The 25771-nt window shown below is 30.3% G+C and overlaps 1 protein-coding gene and 1 pseudogene across 1 annotated transcript; both read left to right on the top strand.

Moving 5' to 3' along the window:
- The first annotated feature begins 7439 nt into the window (after positions 1-7439).
- Positions 7440-16596, top strand: LOC137809360 (amino acid transporter AVT1A-like; annotated as a pseudogene).
- A 7084-nt stretch (positions 16597-23680) lies between these two features.
- On the top strand, positions 23681-24631 carry LOC137809691 (protein LURP-one-related 4). Its single transcript, XM_068610787.2, has 3 exons — positions 23681-23964; positions 24037-24270; positions 24360-24631. Exons 1-3 carry the CDS (start codon positions 23734-23736, stop codon positions 24492-24494), a joined length of 600 nt encoding a protein of 199 aa, XP_068466888.1. The 5' UTR covers positions 23681-23733; the 3' UTR covers positions 24495-24631.
- The last annotated feature ends 1140 nt before the right edge of the window (positions 24632-25771 follow it).

Below are 25771 nucleotides of genomic sequence, written 5' to 3'. Positions count from 1 at the left end.
ACTCATTTGTTCGCACACAATTTTGTATTGTCTGTTGCAATATATGGAGGTGTTGCCATCATGGGATTCCTTGCTTTTGGCAACGACACTTTGTCTCAAATAACATTAAATTTGCCAAGAAATGCATCTGCTTCAAAGGTTGCAATATGGACAACAGTAAGTATGATAATTTCTTGGTCTCTTAGCATTATTTCATTAGTTTAACTAAAGTGAACATTTTTTACCCATGTGTTCCTTACTCTTTTTCAGGTAATCAACCCATTCACTAAATATCCTTTTTGCCTAAAACTAGTATGTCATGAATGCGATAATTGGAGATAGCTTGATCAAATTCAGGAATAATTTTAGTTTGATTTTCCCTAACTATACACAAATTTTCTTTGTTCATGAACCCATTAGCAAGAAGTCTCGAGGAGTTGCTACCGATAGACTCTCAAGAACTTATTGGTGTTTCGTTCTTATCATAATTGCACTTGTTGTATCTACAGTTTGTGCTGCTTTTCTGATTCCCTTTTTTGGTGAGCTTGAACTTTAATTTTGTAGTATTACTTGTAATGTGACTGCTCAACTAGTTAAGGACAGTACAAAAATTAATATAGCTTTATGTTCATAAGCATATATTTTTATATTTGTTTTCTACTCATATGTGTATTTGAGGTAGGTATATTATGATAACATAGGTTCATATAAGTTTGTATCTTTTCAGTTGCCTTTCTGAAGTGTTAATTTCTCATAATTTTATGTGAGTTGGACTATTTCTATTTCTAACCTAAGTTGAAGTGCCGATTACTTCTTATATCTTTATTAATTTCCATAAAAAAATGATCAAACATTTTCATTAAGAAAATTCTACGTTGAATATAGAAAATGGTATGTCATATGAACCTAAGTGACTCTTTAACACCATTTTGTTACAATTTCAGGGTATGTGATGGCTCTAATTGGCTCTATCTTCAGTATACTTGTGGTAAGAAAACACTCCAATCACTTTCACATAAACACACTCAATCACAAATATTTCCCTGTCAAACATTTGTGACCACTTATAATTTCTATTAAGAATTTCAGTGAAACTGCAAACTAATTTTGGGAAATTTTCAGTCAGTGATATTTCCAAGTTTATGTTTTATGAGAATTGTGGGGAAAAAAGCGACGTGTACACAAGTATGATACTGTTGTTCTTGCATTTAATTTTAAATTTATTTTATCTAGAATCATATTTTATAAATCATTATTATTATTGTTATTATTATCCCGACTCTATTTACACACTTTCTTATATCTTTACTTTGACACATGTTGTGTTGAGTTTAGTAATTGCAGCATTTGGAGTAATTTTTGGAATTCTAGGAACATATTCATCTGTGTCGAATATTGTAAAGAGTTACTGAGACTTTTATCTTCTTCACTGGATGGTTAGAATTGGTGTTAACCAGTTGCAAATGTTTACTATTGACGGTAGAACCACTTCAATTTTTGTGTCACAAGTATTTCTTTTAATTTAATTTTACTTGGGTATACATAATGTAAAAGAGTTCAATGATATTTTATTGCAATTATGTACACCAAAACCTATGACAGTATATAAAAAAATATAGATAATATACATATCTATATGTCGTGCAAATGTCAAATTTTTTAATATTAAAATTAATAATTTTGATAGAAGTGATAAATGGACGTAGGAAAAATAATGCTACAATTAATAAAAAAATTAAGTTTTATACATGTAGTGTTGTTTCGGAAAACAAAATTGTACTATTTTTAAATTAGAAAGTATAAAAAATGAGTAAAAATAATTTCTAAAAGATTTTGTTTTTTCAAAAACTATTTGCTTTTTGTTTATTTTATTATTACAATAATCGGTCGAATTTATTTTATTCGTACAAGATCACGTCTCTTTTACAAAAGGCAAATATTTGCAATTTATAAGTTTCACGTTTTGTTATAGTTTCTAGAACTAGATGAACATTTTCGGTAAAAAAAAAAGAGTAAAAATGTTAGACTAAAATTTTAATACCCATGATGCAAAATTGCAATTACGGTAACTAATACAAGAAAATATCAGTCAGAAATGTGGAAGTCAAAGTTAAACTTGTATTAGACTTGATTTTGATGTAGATGTAATATGAATATAAAAAAATTCATACATCTTAGTGTTTTTTTTATTGGTTACTCATTAACCGAAATTATTTTTAAAAGGGTTAAAGTATTTTCTATATACCTTTTTTTATAAAAGTTTTTCAGGTTAGGATGAATATGTAACTTGACCTCTCATCTAGACTAACATTTCAAGTAATAACAATTATCTGTCATTCTATGAAAAAAGTATTATTAAAAAAAATAAAAATAAAGAAAATATAAAAAATATGGTGAAACTAGACCTAAACTCATATGTTAGTGTTCTAGCCAAGACAAATGACCCTCAGTTTTTTTTTCTGCCCCCTTCTCATAGGTCTCCGCCTCCTCTTATAGTAGACTCGGTCCCTCGTCATTCTCTGTAACCAACAACTTTATTTCATATTAATTTCCATTACTCCCTTTCGGTAACGCCTCCTTCTCCTTTAAGTCTCATTATGATCGGCATCTGAATGTTACCTTATTCATCAATCAACCCATACTCATACAACCCCTCAACCTCAGGCATAAGCCAATGAGGCTAATTTGGCCTTTCATGTTCCTTCCTTCTTAGGAATGGTCGGCTCACGACCCTCCTTACCAGGGTGAGTCAATGAGGCTAAGTCAATCGTGCCCACCCCTGCTTTCCAGCATACCAACTGGCACAACACACTATGGCACTCCCATCACCATCGATTCCCACACCCATCATTACTTTTGGACACATGTCCCTTCAACCATTAAATGCTGCAACTCCATCCACGTGTCATAACCTTACTCGCCCATTTGAAATAACTCTCATTTCATTAACCTTCATCTTCCCGCTCTTCCTCTTCCCGCTTATTCACCATCATCCTAACTTTGCTCATTCACTCACTCCACTGTCCAACTCTCTCTTCTTCTCAACCGCGCTTTCAGGTACGCATCGTTAGACTTTCTAGCTTGCTGCTTTAATCCACTGTATACTTATGAACTCCCTAATTGTATCCTCTACTATTGTACTTGTCCTTTCTCTCTTAATGGATTATAACTCCATTTACTCTTAGGCTAGACGCAACGTTCTTCGCGAATTCTTTGTCTTTACTTCTTCCACCAAGATTGAAAACTTCCGCCATGCCCAAACCTTGAGTCGTTCTGGTCTTGAATCGCAAATTGTTGTCGTTCCCAATACCCTTGATGAACCTGTTTGCAAAGACCGCCAAAACGAACAACCTTTATGCTTCTTTTACGAAAGTCTCTTCATTAAACTCGACGTTCGCCTTCCTCTATCACCTTTCGAAAATGGTGTTTTGATTATCATGAACGTTGCTCCTGCTCAACTCCACCCCAACAACTGGGCCTTCATCAGGGTCTTCCAAATTCTCTGCACCCACTTTGACATTACTCCTACACGCAACATGTTGTTTTACTTTTTTGAATTCAAACCCTCCAAACGAACCTCCCGGGCTTCTCTCAATGGCGTCTCTGGACGAGGCCTCTTATTGCTATTTCAGTCTTCCTATAAAACATTTAAAGGAAAATTTCTCAAAATCCAAACTGATTGTCCTGATTCCAACCTTTTAACCAGGTTCCATTTATATTGGTCTCCTCGACCCCAAAGCCAAACTCCCCGTTCTGTAGATGATTTAAAAAACAACGAATTAAATGGTTGCACAACACTTGATCATTTGGACACCATATTTGAAACCTCTGTACTCCTAAAGCTTGAACCCCAACCTATCGATGTTAAAGTTTACATTGATATTTTACTCCTTCACTACTTTTCCATTTATTCCTTCTTTATATTGACAACTAACCCTAATTTTCATGCACAAAACACCATGTCACTAAGCAGAGCTGACATGAGACTTCGCCTAAAGAAGAAAGAAAAGGCCACCTCCATCGCCCCTTCAGATGATTCGGAGAAGACCGACACCCTTCCTTTGAAGTGAACACGCATGAGGCATACACACACCGAGCCCTCTCAACCGATACCTGAAACAAAACACTCTTCCCACCAACGCTCGACCTCTGGCGGCCAGTACTGCCTTAGTCCCCACACTGACCACTTGGACAGACTTTCTGCAATACTTGAACAACCTTGCTCGGTCACATGAAACTTAAGCCACCCTTTTTGACTCTCAAAGGAAACAACTTGAAGAAGATCTGGCCACAGTGCAAAAGAACGTCGCTCTTTTGGAAACTCAACTTCGCGACACTTCTCGGGATAGAGATGATGCCCACTTTAAACTGCAACAAACCTTGGCTGACATGTCTCTGAAACAAAAGGAGTTTGCTACCACTGAGAATCTTTTCCAAACCAAAGTTCAGACCTTTGACACCGCCCTTGAAGCTGCCAAAGATGAGATCGCCCGTGGCTTCGTGGATGGTTTTAGCGCCGCCCTGGAATAGTTCTGAGCTCTCTATCCTGACCTCATCTAATCAGAATTCGACCCATTCAAAATTGTGGTGAATGGGAAGATAGTCAAGGAGTAACCGTATTATAGGCATGTTATTTTCTGGTGAACTCACTGTATTTATCTGCTTTTGCCAAACTCTATATGTGCGTATTTATTCTACTATATTAAGCTTCATGTCATGCATGGTCTTCGTAGCATATAAAATAATCAACCAACGACGTTAACACCGCTTTCAGCTGACCTGAAAAAGGTTCGCTCCATGCAATACATGGTCTTCTTAATATTATTATTTTCAAAACAAACGTCGTTGGTACCTCATTCAGCTCACGCTGAGGAGATCACACTCCACGCCTTGCATGGTCTTCTTAACAAATATTTAATAACCAAGCAACGTCGGAATTTCCTTTAGTTGCACTAAGGAAATTACTCTCATGCTATGCATGGTCTTCTTAATTGTATAAATTTCTAGTCTACGTTGCTGGCACTCATTCAGCTAAAACTGACGAGATTACTCATCATGCTATGGATGGACTTCTTAACATTACAACTATTACATGGATTACGTCGGTAATTCTACTGGATTAGGTCATAGCGAGGTCGGCATCCTACCAAGCTACCTAAACCTCAGTTAGTTTGATTTTCCCTAACTATACACAAATATGCTTTGTTGATGAAACCATTAGCAAGAAGTCTCGAGAGGTTGTTACCAGATAGACCTCAAGAACTAATCGGTGTTTTTTTCTTATCAAAATCACACTTGTTGTGTCTACAGTTTTACTGCTTTTTTTATTCTTTTTTTGGTGAGTCTTAAACTTTATCTCTATAGTATTACTTAAGGTTGTCAAACTTGAGAATCTATACAGACTCATGGGAGCTCCGTAGACTCGACTCGTAAACTCGTAAGAGTTTACTTTATATATAAAAAAACTATTTCAATAATATAATTTCTTAAAGTAGTTAAAACAAATAAGTCCACAACACTTAAATAACTACATTTAGTAGTAAATGAGAATTATATAACTTCAAAGTACCTCAAATAAATAAGTTCATACAAAAATTACAAATAAATGTTTCACTGTGACCCGCACGATTACGAACGCGTACAACACACCGGATGCACTAAAAATTTGTTTTTCCCAAAAAATTACACTTGGATTCTCTTAAACATAAATGCAGATGCACCCTAATTCCCACAAAAACAGAGCACCAACAACACTACCTTTAACCTGATACAAGATGAACGACACCACCACAAGCTACTCAGATGATCGGCTCCACCACAGATCGCAAACACGACCATTGCACCTGACAAATGCAAGTCACGCGACTACCACACCGAACGAATGCAACCCACGCAACCCGCACGACCAAGAACATGATCACCGCACCAGATGAACCCCAATTTCATTTACCCCCATTAAAAAATAACGTTTCCCCAATATGCAAATAGTAGTTTGATGCACCCCAATGAATTACACCACAGTTTTCTTAAACATAAATGTAGATGCACATTAATTCACACCTCTAACGTACATGAGATGAACAACACCACCACCACCAACAGAGATGAACGACACCATCGCATATCGTAAATAGCAAATGTGACATCACATTGGACGAACACAACGCACGTGACCTGCACGAACACGAACACGACCACCGCACTGGATGCACCCCAAATAAATAAAAAAACAAGTTTTTCCCCAATATGCAAAATGTAATTTGATGAAACTTGTGATAGTTATTGCGCCTTTTCATTTTACTGTTAGGTGTTCATCATTTCCAATCCTCACCCTTTTAGTCTTAGTAGTTCTCATTTCCTTGAAGAGTTCCTTGTCATGTGGTTGGTGTAGCCATTGAACCAACTTTCACTTGATTCTCTGTTTGAGAAACAAGTGGCTATGAACAATTGATCTTCAAAGCAAAACAATATATTCATTATCTTTGCTAACAATTACATTTATAATGCTTGCAATAACAGACTCTTAAATGCTTTTGCCTAAAGTTTATAAACAATTACTTAGAAATATTTATTCAACAATTGAAACAAACAGAAAAAAAAACAAGAAGTGCAGTTACGTGCAGTTATGTGAAATTACAAAGATTATTCACTATTTATCTTCATTTGTTGTATAATATAAACTCATGTCACAAACTGTTGATATATAACTTTTTCACTTACGCAAGTGGTTATACTAAATACTAACTAATGTATACTTATGGAATTATTGCAGATCATCATCTTGTACAAGAAATTATATGTAAGTTCTGCAATCATTTCTTATATTTCTTTTCATAACACCTTAATTATGATAGTTTGCAATGTATTTATAGCACATCTTTTCGTGAGTGTAGTCATGTGTAGAATTCATCACCTTAGAAGGAGACAACCTCACTAGACTATTTTCGGGAACATCCTTAGATTTGGGTAGTTTCCTGTTAGATTTTGTACACTTGTTTGGAATTTTTGTTGCACTTACTTTTTCCCCAACTATTTTGTTGAAGGATTTTCATATAATCTCTGCACTGTCATGTACACCAAAGTGTAAAGGACATTTCTTTTGTTTTCAGTTTTACAACTTAACATTTTCTTAACAAATTTTTTGTTATGATATGCAGTTAGAGGGGTTTTTGCAACACTGTTGGTTGTTATCTGTGTGTATTGTGTGGATTCCATCACAACGCTAAATTGGTAAACTAGAGTGGCATTCCATTAGCTATTGGTATCCACGGGTTTTGCTTTGCGACCATTCAAATTTTCCAAATATTTACCAATTTGTGGTTGACAAAACACAATTTACTAAAGCACTAGTAATATGGTATGTGTGCCATCTCCTTTATTTTTAATATCTTATTCCTAAACTCAATTGTTCACACAAAATTTTTGTGTTTTCTGTTGTAATATATGGAGGTGTTGCTATCATGGGATTCCTTACATTGGGCAATGACACTTTTGTCGCAAATAACATTAAATCTATCACAAAATGCATTTGCTTCAAAGGTTGCAATATGGACCACAGTAAGTATGAAATTTTCTTGTTCTCTTAGCATTAACTCATTCATTAAATATCATTTTTGCCTCAAACTAGTGTCTCATGAATTGGACAATTGGAGATAGCTTGATCAAATGCAGGAATAATTTTACTTTGATTTTTCCTAACTATACACAAATATGCTTTGTGTATGAACCCATTAGCAAGAAGTCTCAAGGAGTTGCTACCTCATAGATTTTCAAGAACTTATTGGTGTTTCATTCTTATCATAATCACACTTATTGTATCTACAGTTTGTGCTGTTTTTCTGATTCCCTTTTTCGATGAGTCTTAAATTTTATCTCTATAGTATTACTTAGGATTATCAAATTTGAGAATCTACGTAGACTCGTGAGAGCTCCGTAGACTCGACTCATAAACTCGTAAGAGTTTACTTCATATGAAAAAAATATTTCAATAATATAATTACTTAAAGTAGTTAGAACAAATAAGTCCACAACACTTAAATAACTACATTTAGTAATGAATGAGAATTATATAACTTCAAAGTATCTCAAATAAATGTTTCACTGCGACCCGCATGACCACAAATGTGTCTACCGTACCGAATGCACCTCAATTCAAAAAAATGTTTTCATTGAAAAATTACACCACGGTTCTCTTAAACATAAATACAGATGCACCTTCCCACCAAAACAGAGCACCACCAACACCACCTCTAACCTGATATAAGATGAACGACACCACCAACTACAGAGATGAAAGACACCACCGCAGGTTGCAAATGTGAACATTGCACTAGACAAACACAACTCACACGTCCATCACACCGGACGAACACAACGCACGCGACCATTGCATCAGACGAACACAACACATGTAACCCACACAACCACAAACGCAACCACCAAACTGGATGCACCAATATGAAAAACGTAATTTGATACACCCCAATTAAAAAAAAAATGTAACTTGCATCAGGCGAATTTCCCATTAGTCGTGGTGGGTGCAGCTTAATTCAAACAATTTTGAATGGTATGTTATTTCATAGCAAACAATCACACCTAACTGAACTATCCATAGTTTTTATGACAACCTGGTCATTTTATGAGGTGATGATGTATTTTACCTTTGGCAAATGGCAGAAATTAATGTGATGGTTGGAATTGGCATTCTCTCAACACCTTATGCATTGAAAGAAGCTGGTTGGATGAGCATGGTGTTGATGGTTCTTTTTGCTGTCATTTGTTGTTATACGGCAACCCTTATGAGATATTGCTTTGAAAGCATAAAAGGAATCAATAGCTACCCAGATATAGGAGAAGTTGCCTTTGGAAAATATAGTCGTATCATTATATCAGTGAGTTATCTACATATTTATTTAAATATTGAGAATCTTTGTGCAATGCTTGTAACTCAACAGATAAATCTTTCCTAGGATTTCTTTCGTTTTGTTTGTTATTAGTTATGAGGCTTAAATTTCTCCCTTCTAAATTGGATTCCTTTGTGTTTTAATTGGTTTTGGTCATTTTTATTTTTGATCTCTTAAGTTTAATTTACAGCCTTAAGAAATGCTTCTCAAGATTCTTCATTGTTTATCTTTATTTGTTGTATAATATAAACTCATGTCATAGAATGCTGCGATGTAACTTTTTTCACTTATGTAAGTGGTTCTACTAAATACTAACTAACGTATACTTATGGAATTATTGTAGATCATCTTGTACACCGAATTATAGGTAACTTCTGCAATCATTTCTTATATTTCTTTTAATAGCACCTTAATTATGATAGTTTGTACTAACACATCTTTTTTGTGAGTGTAGTCGTATTGTGTAGAATTCATCATCTTGGACGGAGAAAACCTCACTAAACTATTTCCAGGAACATCCCGTTTGGGTAGTTTTCAGTTAGATTCCATGCACTTGTTTGGAATTTTTGCTACACTTATTTTTTCGTAATTGTTTTCCTGAAGGATCTTCATATAATCTCAACGTTGTCAAGTACTCCACAGTGTAAAGGACATATCTTTTGTTTTCAATTTTTCAACTTAACATTTACTTAATGGAATTTTTTGTTATGATATGCAGCTGGAGGAGTCTTTGCAACATTGCTGATTATTATCTATGTGTATTGTGTTGGGATAAGGGATGGTGTTGGATTCCATCACAACACTAAATTCATAAACTGGAGTGGCATTCCATTAGTTATTGGTATTCACGGGTTTTGCTTTGCAGGCCATGCTGTTTCTTCAAATATTTATCAATCTATGGCTGACAAAACACAATTTACTAAAGCAATAATATTGTGATACATTATCTTCTTTATTTTGTCTATAACAAGCAAAATGTTTTTGATTTCTTATTTTTTAATATCAAATTCCTAAACTAGTTTGTTCACGCACAATTTTGTATTGGTTGTTGCAATATATGGAGGTGTTGCTATCATGGGATTCCTTGCATTTGGCAACGACACTTTGTCTCAAATAACGTTAAATTTGCCAAGAAATGCATTTGCTTCAATGGTTGCAATATGGACAATAATGAGTATGATATTTTCTTGGTCTATTGGGATTATTTTGTTTGTTTCATTGAAGTAAACATTTTTTTTATTTCTGTGTTCCTTACTTTATTTTAGGTAATTAACCCATTCACTAAATATCCTTTTTGCCTCAAAACTAGTGTGTCTTGAATGTGATAATTAGAGATGACTTGATCAAATTTAGGAATAATTTTAATTTGATTTTCCCTAACTATACACAAATATGCTTTGATGATGAACCCTTTAGTAAGAAGTCTCGAGGAGTTGTTACCAGGTAGATTCTCAATAACTTATTGGTGTTTTGCTCTTATCAGAATCGCACTTGTTGTATCAACAATTTGTGTTGCTTTTCTGATTCCCCTTTTTTGTGAGTTTTAAAGTTTATCTCTGTCGTGTTACTTTTAATGTGAAACTAGTCAAGAACAATACATTTTCATATTTTCTTTTCCACCCATTTGTGTATTTGACGTGGGCATATTATGATATCATAGGTTCATTCTAAAGTGTTAATTTCTGATAAATTTATGTGAGCTGAACTATTTCTACTTCTAACCTAAGTTTAAGTGTCAATTTCTACTTATATCTTTATTTTTTTCCACTAAAAAATTGATCAAACATTTTGATTAAAAAATTCTACATTGAATATAGAAAATGGTATGTGATATGAACCTAAGTGACTCTTTAACACCAATTTATTACAATTTCAGGGTATGTGATGGCTTTAATTGGCTCTTTCTCCTGTATACTTGGTAAGCAAACACTTCAATGCTCAGAATCACTTTCACATAAACACCCAATCGCACATATTTTCCTCTCAAACATCTATGATGACTAAATCATGCAGAGGCCTTAGAACAAAAGCCAAATTAACCTTTGGGTGTTCAGTAAGCAGTGGATTTAGTTTATCATAACCAATTTTGTTTTAAATTCCTTAAAAAATTATAGATTTCATTCTTCATACATGTACTTAAAGGAATAATTATTAATGTGTTGAAATTAATTGAAGGAAATAAGAGAAGGCAAAATGTTGTAGAAACTTATTAAACGTAATTGCACAAAATTGCAAAACTGTTGAACTGATTCATTCATTTTGATTTACTTCAATAATATATATAATAAAATTACAAATACTGGAAGTTATAAAATAGGAATATTAACAGTTCTGTAAACTGACCATTAATGCAATAATAATGGTAAATAATTTAAGAGTAATAAAATCTGAATTAATAACCAACATTTAAGGCTAATAATATCTGAATTAATAACCAACATAATGTACTTAGCATTGAGTAGTTTACTGTATTTTTAAGACCTGTTTTCGTACAAAGACCAAACTTGGCTGGAGGAGAATATTTATATGTAATTTTCTAGATTATTTTGCTTTATATAACTGAGAAACCGAGACAAATGCTTAATTATAATGTTTGTTGGCATCAACTTAATATGAGCTTGCTTCGTCTACTCCATTGTGCTTTCATTTGTAATTATTGTAAGGAATTTTAGTGAAATTGCAAACTAATTTGGGGAGTGTAAAATTTTCAGTTAGTTTTCCAAGTTTATGTTTTATGAGAATTGTGGGGAAAAAAAGCAACGTGTACACAGGTATAATACTGGTGTTCTTACATTGAATTTTTAATTTATATTTTCTATAATCATATTATAAATCAATATTATAATTATTATTATTGTTATTCCCAGTCTATTTACACACTTTCTTATATCTTTACTCTGACACAAGTTACGTTGAGTGTGGTAATGGCTGCATTTGGAGTCATTTTTGTAATTCTAGGAACATATTCATTTGTGCTGAATATTGTGAAGAGTTACCGAGACTTTTTATCTTCTTCACTGGATGGTTAGAATTTGTGTTAACCCAGATGCAAATGTTTACTCGCGACGGCTAGAACCACTTCAATTTTTTGTGTCACAAGTATTTGTTTTAATTTCATTTTAATTCAGTATCCATAATGTAAAAGACTTCAATGATATTTTATTGCAATTATGTACACCAAAACCTATCACAATATATCAAAAAATATAGATAATATACATATCTATATACTGTGCAAATGTCAACTTTCTTAATATTAAAATTAATAATTTTGATAGAAGTGATGAATGCATGTAGGAAAAACAATGCTACAATTAATAAAAAAGATAAGTTTTATACACATAATGTTGTTTTGGAAAATAAAATTGTATTATTTTTAAATTAGAAAGTATAAAAAATGAGTAAAAAAAATTTTGAAAGAGTTTTTTTTAAAAAAAAACTATTTGCTTTTTATTTATTTTATTATTACAATAATCAATCGAATTTATTTTATTCGTACAAATTTAACACCAGTCTCTTTTACAAAAGGAAAATATAAATATTTTCAATTTATAAGTTTCACGTTTTGTTATAGTTTCTACAACTAGATTAACATTTTTGGTAAAAAAAAAAGTAAAAAAGTAGACTAAAATTTTAATATCCATAATGCAAAATTGCAATTAAGGTAATTAATACAAGAAAATTCAACTTTTTGTGTTGACAAATATCAGTCAGAAATGTGGAAGTCAAAGTTAAACTTGAATAAGACTTTATTTTGATGTAGATGTCATATGAATATAATATGAATGATATCACCGCAGATCGCAAATACGACCATCACACCGGACGAACGCAATGCACACAACCATTGCACTAAACAAACGCAACACATGCAACCATCGCGACCCACACGACCACGAACGTCATTACCACACTGGATGCACCCCAAATAAATAAAAACGGGTTTTTTTCCAATATGCAAAACGTAATTTTATGAAACACAGTTAAAAAAAAAAATGTTTTTCCCAAAAAATTACACCACGGTTTTCTTCAACATAGATGCATATACATCCTAATTCCCACCAAAACAAAGCACCATCAACACCACCTTTAACCTGATATGAGATGAACAACACCACCACCATTTACTCAGATGAGCGACACCACAACAAATCGTAAACACAACCACCACACTGGACGAACGCAACCCACGTGACTATCACACCAGACGAATTCAACCCGCACGACCACGAATGCAACCACTACGACCCGCACAACCACGAACACGACTATCGCATCGAACAAATGTGACCTCCGCACGACCATGAACACCAGCACCGCCCACAACATGTATATAACTATATTTAGTACTAAATGAGAATTATATAACTTCAAAGTACCTCAAATAAATAAGTTCATACAAATATTAAGAAAGTGAATTTGTTAAAGTCAAAAAATAAATAATTAGAAATGGACAAATGTCAAGTTTCTATGTACAATCCTCTAACGATATCATCCTCTCCTCCATCATCATCATCTTCATTATAATCATCATCCTTTCCTCTCTAGTCATTTTGCATAGAATTCATCACCTTGGAAGGATGCAACCTCACTAGTATATTTTCAGGAACATCCTTATATATGGGTAGTTTCCAGTTAGATTTTGTGCACTTGTTTGGAATTTTTGTTGCACTTATTTTTTCCCAATTGTTTTGTTGAAGGATCTTCATATAATATTTGCAATGTCAGGTACTCCAAAGTGTAAATAAATTTTCTTTTGTTTTCAATTTTACAACTTTACATTTCCTTAATGGAATTTTTGTTATGATATGCAGCTAGAGGGGTTTTTCCAACACTGTTTATTGTTATCTGTGTGTATTGTGTTGGGATAATGGATGGTGTTGGATTCCATCACAACACTAAATTGGTAAACTGGAGTGGCATGCCTTTAGTTATAGGTATCCACGGGTTTTGCTTTGCAGGCCATTCAGTTTTTCTAAATATTTACCAATCTATGGCTAACAAAACACAATTTACTAAAGCACTAATGGTATGTTATCTTCTTTATTTTGTCTATAACAAGAAAAATGTTTCTGATTTCTTCTTTTTGAATATCTTATTCCTAAACTCATTTGTTCACACATAGTTTTGAATTATCTATTGTAATATATGGAGGTGTTTCTATCATGGGATTCCTTGCGTTTGACAATGACACTTTGTCAAAAATAAAGTTAAGTTTGCCGCAAAATGCATTTGCTTCGAAGGATGCAATATGGACAACAGTAAGTATGAAATTTTCTTGGTCTCTTAGCATTATTTCATTAGTTTCACTATAGTGAGAATTTTTTTACCAGTGTGTTCCTTACTCCTTTTCAGGTAATTAACCCATTCACTAAATATCTTTTTTGCCTCAAATCAGTGTGTCATGAATAGGATAATTGGAGATGGCTTGATCAAATGCAAGAATAATTTTAGTTTGATTTTCCCTAACTATACACAAATATGTTTTCTGTATGAACCCATTACCAAGAAGTCTCAAGGAGTTGCTACCAGATAGATTCTCAAAAACTTATTGATGATTCGTTCTAATCAAAATCACACTTGTTGTATCTACAGTTTGTGCTACTTTTTTTATTCCATTTTTAGGTGAACCTTAAATTTCATCTCTATAATCTTACTCAATGTTGTCAAATTTGAGAATCTACGTACACTTGACTCGTAAACTCGTAAGAGTTTACTTCATATGAAAAAAATATATTTCAATAATATAATTAATTAAAGTAGTTAAAATAAATAAGTCCACAACACTTAATACATTTAGTGGTAAAGGAGAATTATATACCTTATATAAATAAGTTAATACAAACATTACAAATAAATGTTTCACCGTTACCCGCACGACCACGAACGTGTCCATGGTACCCGATGTACCCCAATTAAAAAAAATGTCTTCCCTGAAAAGTTACACCACGATTCTCTTAAACATAAATGCAGATTGCACCCTAATTCCCACAAAAACTAAGTACCACCACAAATTGCAAACGCGAACATTGCACTGGACGAACACAACACACACAACAATCACACCTGACGAAAACAACGCACACGACCACCACAATGGACGAACGCATTACATGCAAAAACTTCTACCCGCACAACCACGAACGCGAGCACCAAACTGGATGCACCCTAAATAAAATAAAATAAAAACATTGTTTTACCCAATATGCAAAACGTAATTTGATACACCCCAATTAAAAAATAGAAAATGTTTTCCCCAAAAATTTACACCACTATTCTCTTAAACATAAATGCATATACACCTTAATTCCCACCAAAATAGAGCACCATAAGCACCACCTCTAACCTGATATGAGATGAAGGACACCATCACTAGTTAATCAGATAACGACACCACCACGAATCGTAAATGCGACCACCGCATAGGATGAAAGCAACCCACGCGACCATCGCACCAGACGAATTCAAACCGCACGACCACGAAAGCGACCTTGCGAAAATACCGGACAAACGCAACGCATGCGAAAATCGCGATCCGCACAACCACGAACACGAGCACCAAACTGGATGCACCCTAAATAAATAAAAAAAGTTGTTTTCCCCAATATACAAAACGTAATTTGATAGACCCCAATTAAAAAATAAATTCCCCAAAAAATTACACCACAATTCTCTTAAACATAAATGCAGATACACCCTAACTCCAACCAAAATAGAGCACCATAAGCACCACCTCTAACCTGATATGAGATGAATGACACCACCACCTCTAACCTGATATGAGATGAATGACACCACCACCAGTTACTCAGATGAACGACCCCACCACAAATAGTAAAAACGACCACCGCACCGGATGAAAGCAACCTGCATGACTATCGCACTAGACGAATTCAAACCACACAACCACGAACGCGAGCATTGCGACGTGTAAAACCACGAAATGCTTTGTGTCCATGATCATATATTTTCATATTTTCTTTTCCATGCATTTGTGTATTTGAAGTGGGCATATTATGATAGCATTGGTTCATATATGTTTTGTATCTTTTCAGTTTCCATTTTGAAGTGTTAATTTCTCATAAAGTTATATGAGCTTAACTATTTCTACTTCTAACCTAAGTGCAAGTGTCGATTACTCCTTATATCTTTATTAATTTCCATTAAAAAATTGATCAAACATTTTCATTAAGAAAATTATACGTTGAATATAGAAAATGGTATGCCATATGATCCTAAGTGACTCTTTAACATCATTTTATTACAATTTCAGGGTATGTGATGTCTTTAATTGACTCTCTCTTCAGGATACTTGTGGTAAGCAAACACTTCAATATACTCACCATCACTTTCACATAAACACACAATCGCATATATTTCCCTGTCAAACATCTGTTACCACTGTGTTTTCCTTTATAATTACTGTAAGGAATTTCAGTAAAACTGCAAACTAATTTGGGGAGTGCAAAATATTTAGTCAGTGATATTTCCAAGTTTATGTTTTATGAGAATTGTGGTGGAAAAACCAATGTGTATACATTGTTGTTCTTGCATTTAATTTTTAATTTATTTTTATAGAATCACATTTTATTAATCAATATATTATTATTATTATTATCCCCAGTCTATTTATACATTTTCTTATATCTTTACTCTGACACAGGTTAGGTTGAGTGTGGTAATTGCTGCATTTGGAGTATTTTTGGAATTCTAAGAATATATTCATTTGTGTTGGATATTGTGAAGAGTTTCTGAGACCTTCTATCTTCTTCACTGGATAGTTAAAATTGAGAGTTAACCCATTTGCAAATGTTTACTTGTAACTAGCTACAACCACTTAAATTTTTGTCACAATTATTTCTTTTTTTATTTCATTTTACTTGGGAATACATATATATACCAAAACCTATACCAAAAATAAAATAACATATATATATATATATATTTATTTTGTGCAAATGTCAACATTTTTTTAATATTAAAATTAATAATTTTGATAGAAGTGAGGAATGGATGTAGGAAAAATAATGCTACAATTAATAAAAAAATAGGTTTTATATACGTAATATTGTTTCGAAAAACAAAATTGTACTATTTCTAAATTTAAAAGTATAAAAAAAGTATGAGTATAAGAATTTTCTGAAAGAGATTTTTTTATTTTCAAAAAGATATTTACTTTTTATTTATTTTATTATCACAATAATCGATCGATCGAATTTATTTTATTCATACAAATTTAACATAATGTCTCTTTTACAAAAGGCAAATATTTGCAATTTATAAGTCTCATTGTCATAGTTTCTAGAACCAGATGAACATTTTCTGTAAAAAAAAAGTTAGACTAAAAAATATCGCGTTTGTGTTAACAAATGTGAATAAAAAAGTCAAAGTTAAAGTATAGTATTAAACTTGGTTTTGATGTAGACGTTAATGCTCGTTATGAATAAAAAATATTGACCAATACATCTTAGCGTCCACTAATTAAAAAAAAATGAGAATATTGACATCTATGAACACTGCGTCTCTAACCACTTAAATCATTTTATTAAATAGTGCAAATGGTTCTTATTCAAATACTGTTTGGTTCAATTAAGTGTTTAAGTGTTCAATTTTGTTATTATTGTTGTGATTAAAGTTAACGGGTAAACAAATTGTTGTGCCATCTTAGATAAAAGTCAGATAAATAATCTATATTAAATTAGGTTGGTAATTATATATTTGATTTGTAAATCAGACATCGTAAAAGTAAGCTAATTTTTTTCTAAAATGTCTAAGTTTTATGAGAATTTATTTAAGAAACACTAAACTTTATTTAAATTAAATTAAAACTACTTAATTTTAGAAAATTAAAAATTAAAAATTTTATAGAAATCAAAATTACATATTTATAAAAATATATATTAAATAAATAAAAGTTTAAGAAAAAAAGATATCAGAAATATTGTTGTCAATATAATATACTTTTGTCACAATAAAAATAATACAAGTTGACTAAAGTAATCCGTCATCTGGGTTTACATTTCAACACCATTATAACAAATAAATGTTGTTATTGACTAGGGTGCATGTATAGCATCATACTTATAAGTAAATTTTATATGATGATTATTATAATTAATATAAATAACATGTGTATTATAGAATTTATAGCATTATTAATTAAAGTTAATTACGACTGAAAATAAATTTCATGCAAATACTCAAAGACAAGTTGATTAACAACAATTTTAAGTTAATAAAATTTGTACCTGTAGGGTTTTTGTAAAATGTTTATTTTTTTTATTGATAAAAAATATATTAAATTAAAAAAAATATTTAAAGGGTCCATTCAAACAGAAGTTAATCTCATCCCTACCCAAACTTACACTGAATTTTTTAATTTTTTTCATCAATAAAAAATAAATTAAATAAAATGTAGCATTTTAATTTGTAATTCTTATCCAGAATCATACCTACACTGAATATCATCCATTTCTCAATACCTGTCATTGCCACGTAATATTTTGGTTTTAAATCCATAAAAAATCATTGGCTTGATGTAATTTTAATTATTGTTTCTAAACATATTTATTTTTATTGTTTGGATGGAATAAATTGTTGTCGTCCTGTACTCGATTGCATATGCATGTTCAATGTTCAATGTTTATTTTAATTTTGTATATGCATATTATACATGTGTTATATTTTATGTAACGTGTAAATGGGTGTGACTCGCATCAATAAATCACAAATATTAATAATAATTCACGTCTTAATGTGTCACGTGGATACGAGAATAAAATGTAGATATTATAAGAGAAGAAAAAAATGAATTAAATTTTTTTATGACTTAAAATCAATTTATTTTTTTCAATTTTATAAAAAAATCTCATTTAAGTTGATTAAAATTTATGATATATAACTTTAACCTCTTTTACTTTTTTATTTTATTTTCTGCTTTCATATAAAAATTATTCATATAAAATTCAACAAACTAAACACGTGGTTGGTGAGAAGGAAAATAAGCACATGTTTTTTTAATGAATTATTAAAATGTTTGTTTTACTCTCTAAAATATTTAATATTTAATATTTCATTTATATTAGTGACAACTTATGTACGGAGTATGTATTTTTGTCGCTATTAAAAAACTATTGTGGTGATCTACAATTTCATTAGTATAATGAATAAATTTTTAACAAAATAATACATGATTAGTTTTCTTACAACGTGACAAAATAAAACTATTACTAAAAGATAGCTAGAAATAAATGTAAGCCAACCATACATTGACTATGATCATAGTGTTAACTTTATTTTTCTCAAACAAAAGGGAGACATAATAATGATTAATTAAGGTGTAGTAGATAGGTTATAGAATAAATAAGATTAATGTTATCACTTGTGGGCATGGCATCTACATTATATAGCCACCCCCTACCAACATGTTTGGATATCTCCACAACTAGGTTAAGTATATTTTAAAAATAACTTCAATTCTCTTTTCATTTCTATACACCATTTTACTTTTTTCTTTTATTGTAGTTTTCAAATTTTTTTCAAATTATAATTTGATCTTATTCTTTATTTCTGTTTACTTTCTCATTTTTTACATTTTAATTTAATTATATCTTTCTCTGCATGTTATATTAAATAAGTATATTGCGTTTTAAGATCAAAAAATAAAGTAAAACGTACTGTGGATCATAAATTAAATTAAAGATATCAAAATTATAATATAACCAATTATATTTCGATCACCGAAATCAAATAGTAAATAAGTTTTTAAATTTCAATTTATAAATTGGGTCTTTTTTTCATACTGAAGTAATTTTAATTTTAACTTCTAAAAATGGACAGATTTTTTTTTAATTTTAAAATTGGATAAACCGTATATCTTAAATACGATTTTTTTTTTAAATCATACTATACAATTTTACATCTATACAATTTTGTAAAATTTTATATGAATCGTATTTTGTCACATACGAGTTTAACGAGGACAGAAATAAAAAATTTATGTAAAAATTCATATATATTAAAACTATGATTTTAATTAGAAACTCGTCGATTTCAAATACATTTTTTTATAAATAAATTTATACATAAATTGTATTTATACGATTTTAAACCTAAACTCGTACATCTATCTTATGTACGCTTTTAAAAAAAAAACATAATATGCTTGGATGGAAATAAAAAAATAGTTAAAAAAATATAAATAATGATATAATTTCTTTTACGTGATTGAAGTAAAAAAATTGTAAAAAAATACTCTTAAATCGATCAAATAAAGGAAGGATCAAAGCCATGAAAAGTTAAAGATTCCGTGTGATGCAAGTCTTTATTTAATATTAGTTATGTAAAAAAGACAAAATTTGAAAAGTAACTCATTTAAATAAATAAATTATTATAATTTCATTGTTTAAAACCTATAAAATTTGACACCAAGTGGATAGGGATTAACGGTTGCGGTGTTATTAACAGTGGGCCATGGGACAACTGAAATTACTATGTGAGGCGACTAACTTTAAAAAATAATTAAAAAAAAATATTAACTAAGATATTTTTATTTTAAGAGAAAATAAGTAAATGTGTATTTGTGATACTGAGCTCACTTGATTTTGGTGAAGATCGCGTTAAAATAAAGATACTTAATAAGAGAGAATTGTGACATTTATTAAAACTTGTTACGAATCAAATCATATTAATATCTAAGAAATTACTGATTTATTTAAGATATTATATATTTTTATAATATGTTTTTGTTTGTGTAATATAATACAAAATTAGTTTTTATTTATGGTTTAAACTTTATATTATCATATGAAAATTATTGGAATAAAGTATTTCATACGTGGAATGATTGTTAATTTTTTCTTAAAGATAGTTAAATTTTTTAAAATTCGTTGTTAACTGCGAATTATAATTACTTTCATTGAATTGATAAAGTGAAATTTCAGATTGAATGATTTTCCATATAAAATAATTTATTTTAATCATTTTTATATTATATAATTTGATATTATAATAAAAATATATACATTTAAATCGCATAAAAATTTTAAGCTTAATTGAGTCTTAATAATTGTACCGGTGTGAATGTCAGGGTTTGAGTAATGTTGATCCACGTCGATACATAATTGTTGTCGTGTATGCAACTATCTAATTCTTCTAGTCTTTCTTCTTCGCGCGTGCGTTCGTCCGGTCGGCGGGTACCTGCAATTGCACTCCGACGCGCTCAAGTCAGTACTAGTGTTTAGTTAAGTTTATCTGATATTATCAAAACGTACCTTTCCCCCTTTCAGAAGCTCCGGTTGTAGGTTGACTTGGACCTTGACTCGTGTGGACCAAGTAACCGATTGCTAAAGACATGCTTAGTGGTCTCTTGATCGTGTATGGTGGTTCCTTGATATGAAGAGAGTGTTTCATGAAATGTTTTTGACTCATTCAACAGTAATTAGAACTGTTTATTTATCACATAGTATCATGTCTATTTATTTATTTAATGTGTCATCTTCGATCGTTCAGGACCGACCGATACACTATAATATAAACTCACGACAATTGCAAAAGAATGAACCAGTTGTTAAAAAGAAAGTGGTGAAAATTTAAAAGTGTGTTAAACTTTATAACAATGATTGCACCTAGTTGTCAAAGTAGTGAAAGTTGCATCTATAAACATATTAATTTTAACAATTATAGTATGTGTTAAATATAAGAATAGTGATATCTATACCAGAAAAAAAAACTACCTACTTAATAACTTAAAATAATAATATTTTACTTTTTAAACTATAAAAATCTAATAGATATTATTGTATCATTGAAATTGGTTGTTAATTAGGTATTTTTATAGGATGTCAAATTATCGTTTTCTTACATATAAATCAATTAACGTCTCTCTATCTTCAAGTTTGAAGTAATTATAAAAAAAAATTAAAATTTCAAAAAACTAAAGATATGAATACAATTTTATTATAAATGGGTTATTTTGATTATAATTGGTGCTGTAATTGTAATTGCTGTTAAAATTTGGTCATTTAATAAAAACTCTAATAATACATATGATAAATATTGTAAAATTGTTGCTGTATCTCACATATATATAATGAGAATTTCAATTAAAATTATCATCTTGAGATATGACGACGATTCAAAATTATTGTTGAGTGTATTTTTTTAATAATGCATATGTTAACTAAAATTCAAAATTCGTACTTGAAAATTTATTGTAATTATGGTTAAAAGTCTTATTTACACTAATAATAAAAGCTTAGAGCATATTATAGACTTAAACTATAATTTTGTGAATAAGTTAGATTAATTTTTTATAAAGAAAGTAGTTAAAAATAGGTAATTTTGTGACAATATTTTTCTATTATTATTATATTATTTTTTAATAATATATTAAAAGGTCATATAATTATTTGCTTTTTTCGAGTAAACTTTTTACATTTTTTATGTGAAGAATTTCGACAATATTTTTTTTTATTATTATATTAGTTTTTAATAATATATTAAAAGGGCATATAATTATTTTTTTTAAAATTATTTACCTTCTTTGTGTGAATAAAGAATGTCGACTCGCATAAAAATTCACATTATAAATTTATTTCACATTTCTAATGAATTAACACGAAAGTCAACTTAAACCTGAATTTTTTGTTTTGTTTTTCAAAATATATCTATATGATATAAACATTTTAGATTGAGCTCTATAATGTCCACGTTTATATTTCCATGCGTGTCTCGTGTTTTCAGGAACAATAATTGTACTTTTCATAATTTATATCTAGTTTATTTTTATAATTGTTTTATATAAAAATAATAGATATAACTTTTTAATATTATTTTTACAAAATTATATAGTTTAAAAAATAATAAAATTATATATTTGTTAATATAATAAAAATATAAATCCAAACACGCATAAACCCATGTACTTTTAATAGTTTGAAATAACATGATAAGATTTGTGCAAGTCTTAATTTGTTTTTTTTTTTAAATCAAGAGTTAATTATTTCATATTATAAGGTTAAAAAAATCTTTTACTAAAATGCTATAAAGGTCGGACACTCATCTTAAATGGTGTGTCGGTGTCTGACACTCGTATCGGACACATGTAGGACACGTATCTATGAAGTGTTCAATTCAAAAAGTATTGGTTAGATTTTTGAATATTCTAGTACGATTCTAACACAATTTTAAAAGGGAAAAATATGTTAATTTTTTAAAAAATTAAACTTTATTGTATAAATTGTTATCATGATTATAAAAGTAAGAAAGAAATCCTTGTGAACCAGTTATGAAAAACATCTTTCTATTCCAAAAAATAATCTAGAACATACTTGTACACATAAATCTTTATTATCAATTTATATAATTTATAATTTATAATTATATAATATATAAATTCGTGTCCTCGTATTCTATATTTTAAAATTTTTACGTATTTATGTGTTCGTGTTCGTATGAGTGTTACATATATTAAATGTAAATGTAAAAAGATAAATTTTAAAAAATTATAAACTCATACTTTTTAGTATGTTATTGTAAAAAAAAGTAACATTCAGTCAATCTTCAAGTTTGATGTTATCATTGAAATGTTGTACATAATAATTTAGTATTATTTAATTAAAAAACATTTGTATCACTCATTAAATGATGACATGGACACTTTCTGCTATATATGGAATTATATTATTGAGAAAAGTGAAAAGTACTGATTATTTTTTATGTGAGTACAGTGAAAAGGTGGTTTGAGTGTTTGACCTAGTTGCTACTGAATTGGAATATAATACTCCTTCAAGCCTTCAACTTCAAATCAACTACTCCTTCTTGTTTTCTCCTTCTTTCTCATTCTTCTCAAATGGCCAAGGTTTTTCCTGACAAAGAGAAACCCACTTCTTCTTTCTGCACCTCCTATGGACCACAAACATACACCCTCTGGATGAAATCACTTATTTTCAACTCTAACGGTTGCACCGTCTACGATTCCAACGGTCTCATCGTCTATCGCGTTGATAACTATGACACAAAGGGTAGAAGAAACGTTAATCTTTTGGATCTCCGAGGCAGAGTTCTATGCACCATACACAAGGTATGTGAGAATGCAACTTTCTGTGAATAAATTGTTGGTTTCAATTAACTTGATCTGATTTCAAACTTGCAGAGACTACTTGCTTTTGGGCGTTGGGATGTGTACAGAAGTAGCGATGACAGTAACAGTGAAAAGCAGGAAAAGGAAAAGCCTTGGTTTGAAGTTAAAAGATGTCATGAGATTATGACAGGAAAATTAACGTGTGAGATTAGTATGGTGGAGTGTCAGAAGTACTGCATAGAGAAAATCGGTGCCAAAACGGCGTTTCGGATTGTCAACACAGATCATGGAGACATAGTTGCCCATGTAATGGTTCTTTTTTTTTTCTTTTTGTTTGTTTGTTTAGGTTTTATGTTCCGATTGGTTGATATTGTGAATTTTGACACTATGTGCAGGCAAAGCAAAAGCACTCATCCTCTGGAGTTATACTGGGCAGTGATGTTTTAACGTTGGATGTGGAGGGTGGAATTGATCATTCTCTTGTAATTGCTTTTGTTATTGTGTTCGGATTAATCTCCGGCAGAATATAAATACTATATCTTTTTTATATTTCAATATATCACACCATGCATCTGTGACCTCATCTACCTCAAATCAACCCATTTTATGTAATCATACTTCGCTTTTTCTCTAATAAACAATTTTGTACACTCTATTTGACTTTATATATTTATTTGCATAGAAATATTCTCTTACTTTATATTATTCTATTGATCGATACTGGATAAGTTATAAGTTATGTTATTTGAATCTTATTTAATTTTGGTAGTCGATCGATCACATTAATAAATATTAAAAGTGTTTAAATGATAGTAATAATAATTATGAAAACTTTCTATGAATTATGATTATGTCCCACTGAATTTAGGTGACATTTATGAGAAATCAACGAACACTGTTTTAGTGGAAGATATTTATTTATTAAAAATATTCTCCATATATACCAACATACCAATATACCAACATACCAATATACCAACATACTAACATATTAACATACCTACATTCTTATAAATCAGGGATCAAGCTATAAATCAATTAACAAATGATATTTGGTTGATTCAACCCATCACAACAATAACTCATGACTAAATACTATAAATAAACTTTTTACAAGTGTAAGATACGCTTTAATCGGCTTTTACTATATACTTTTGACGTAGAGTACTTACTTGATCCTTATAGGACCTTATTTGGATCAACTCCGATCAAACATCCACAATTAAAGGAGGAGCGAGGAGACAACCGACACATAAACAATTATACAACAGTCTCAAATACTATCTAAGTACTTTTTGTCTATACAGATAAAATCATCATTTAATTATATAAATTATTAAGTAATAAACTTGTCTATTGCATATACTTAAAAATATTTTAGTATACATTTAATTTAGATTTTGTAAGTTATACTTAGGATAATAGCCTTATATTACTTAAGAATCAAGTATTAATAATAATTTAAAACTTCTTCTCCTCTCTATACATTACTTTTAAGTTACAAAAGAAACAATACCTTAAATACATTTTAGTATAGTTTATTTTAAATGAAAAAAAAGTAAAATACAATATTAGTTTATTTTAAATAAAAAAAAGGTGAAATACAAATGCATGATAAACTTCTTAATTAAAAATAATAACTCAAAAGTAAAATTATTACAAGGGATTTGAAAGATATAAAATTTGTCTTTCATCTTTATCTAAATATTTATTAAATAGTTGTTTTGAAAGAAAGTAAAAATCAAAAATTAAATTTAAAAATTTACATTTTTTTATTAAATATTATCTAGAGATTTTCATTTCATGA

This window comes from Phaseolus vulgaris, chromosome 2 (genome assembly GCF_051622355.1).
Source record: "Phaseolus vulgaris cultivar YP4 chromosome 2, ASM5162235v1, whole genome shotgun sequence".
In the NCBI taxonomy this organism is placed as follows: Eukaryota; Viridiplantae; Streptophyta; class Magnoliopsida; order Fabales; family Fabaceae; genus Phaseolus; species Phaseolus vulgaris.
This window is presented reverse-complemented; position numbering and strand designations above follow the sequence as displayed.

Bases quoted from the DNA above. Each gene is read 5' to 3' on its own strand.
- LOC137809691 (XM_068610787.2), top strand. From the start codon at position 23,734: ATGGCCAAGGTTTTTCCTGACAAAGAGAAACCCACTTCTTCTTTCTGC. The intron at 23,965-24,036 runs GTATGTGAGAAT...TCAAACTTGCAG, and splicing joins TTCTATGCACCATACACAAG to AGACTACTTGCTTTTGGGCG. The intron at 24,271-24,359 runs GTAATGGTTCTT...CACTATGTGCAG, and splicing joins ATGGAGACATAGTTGCCCAT to GCAAAGCAAAAGCACTCATC.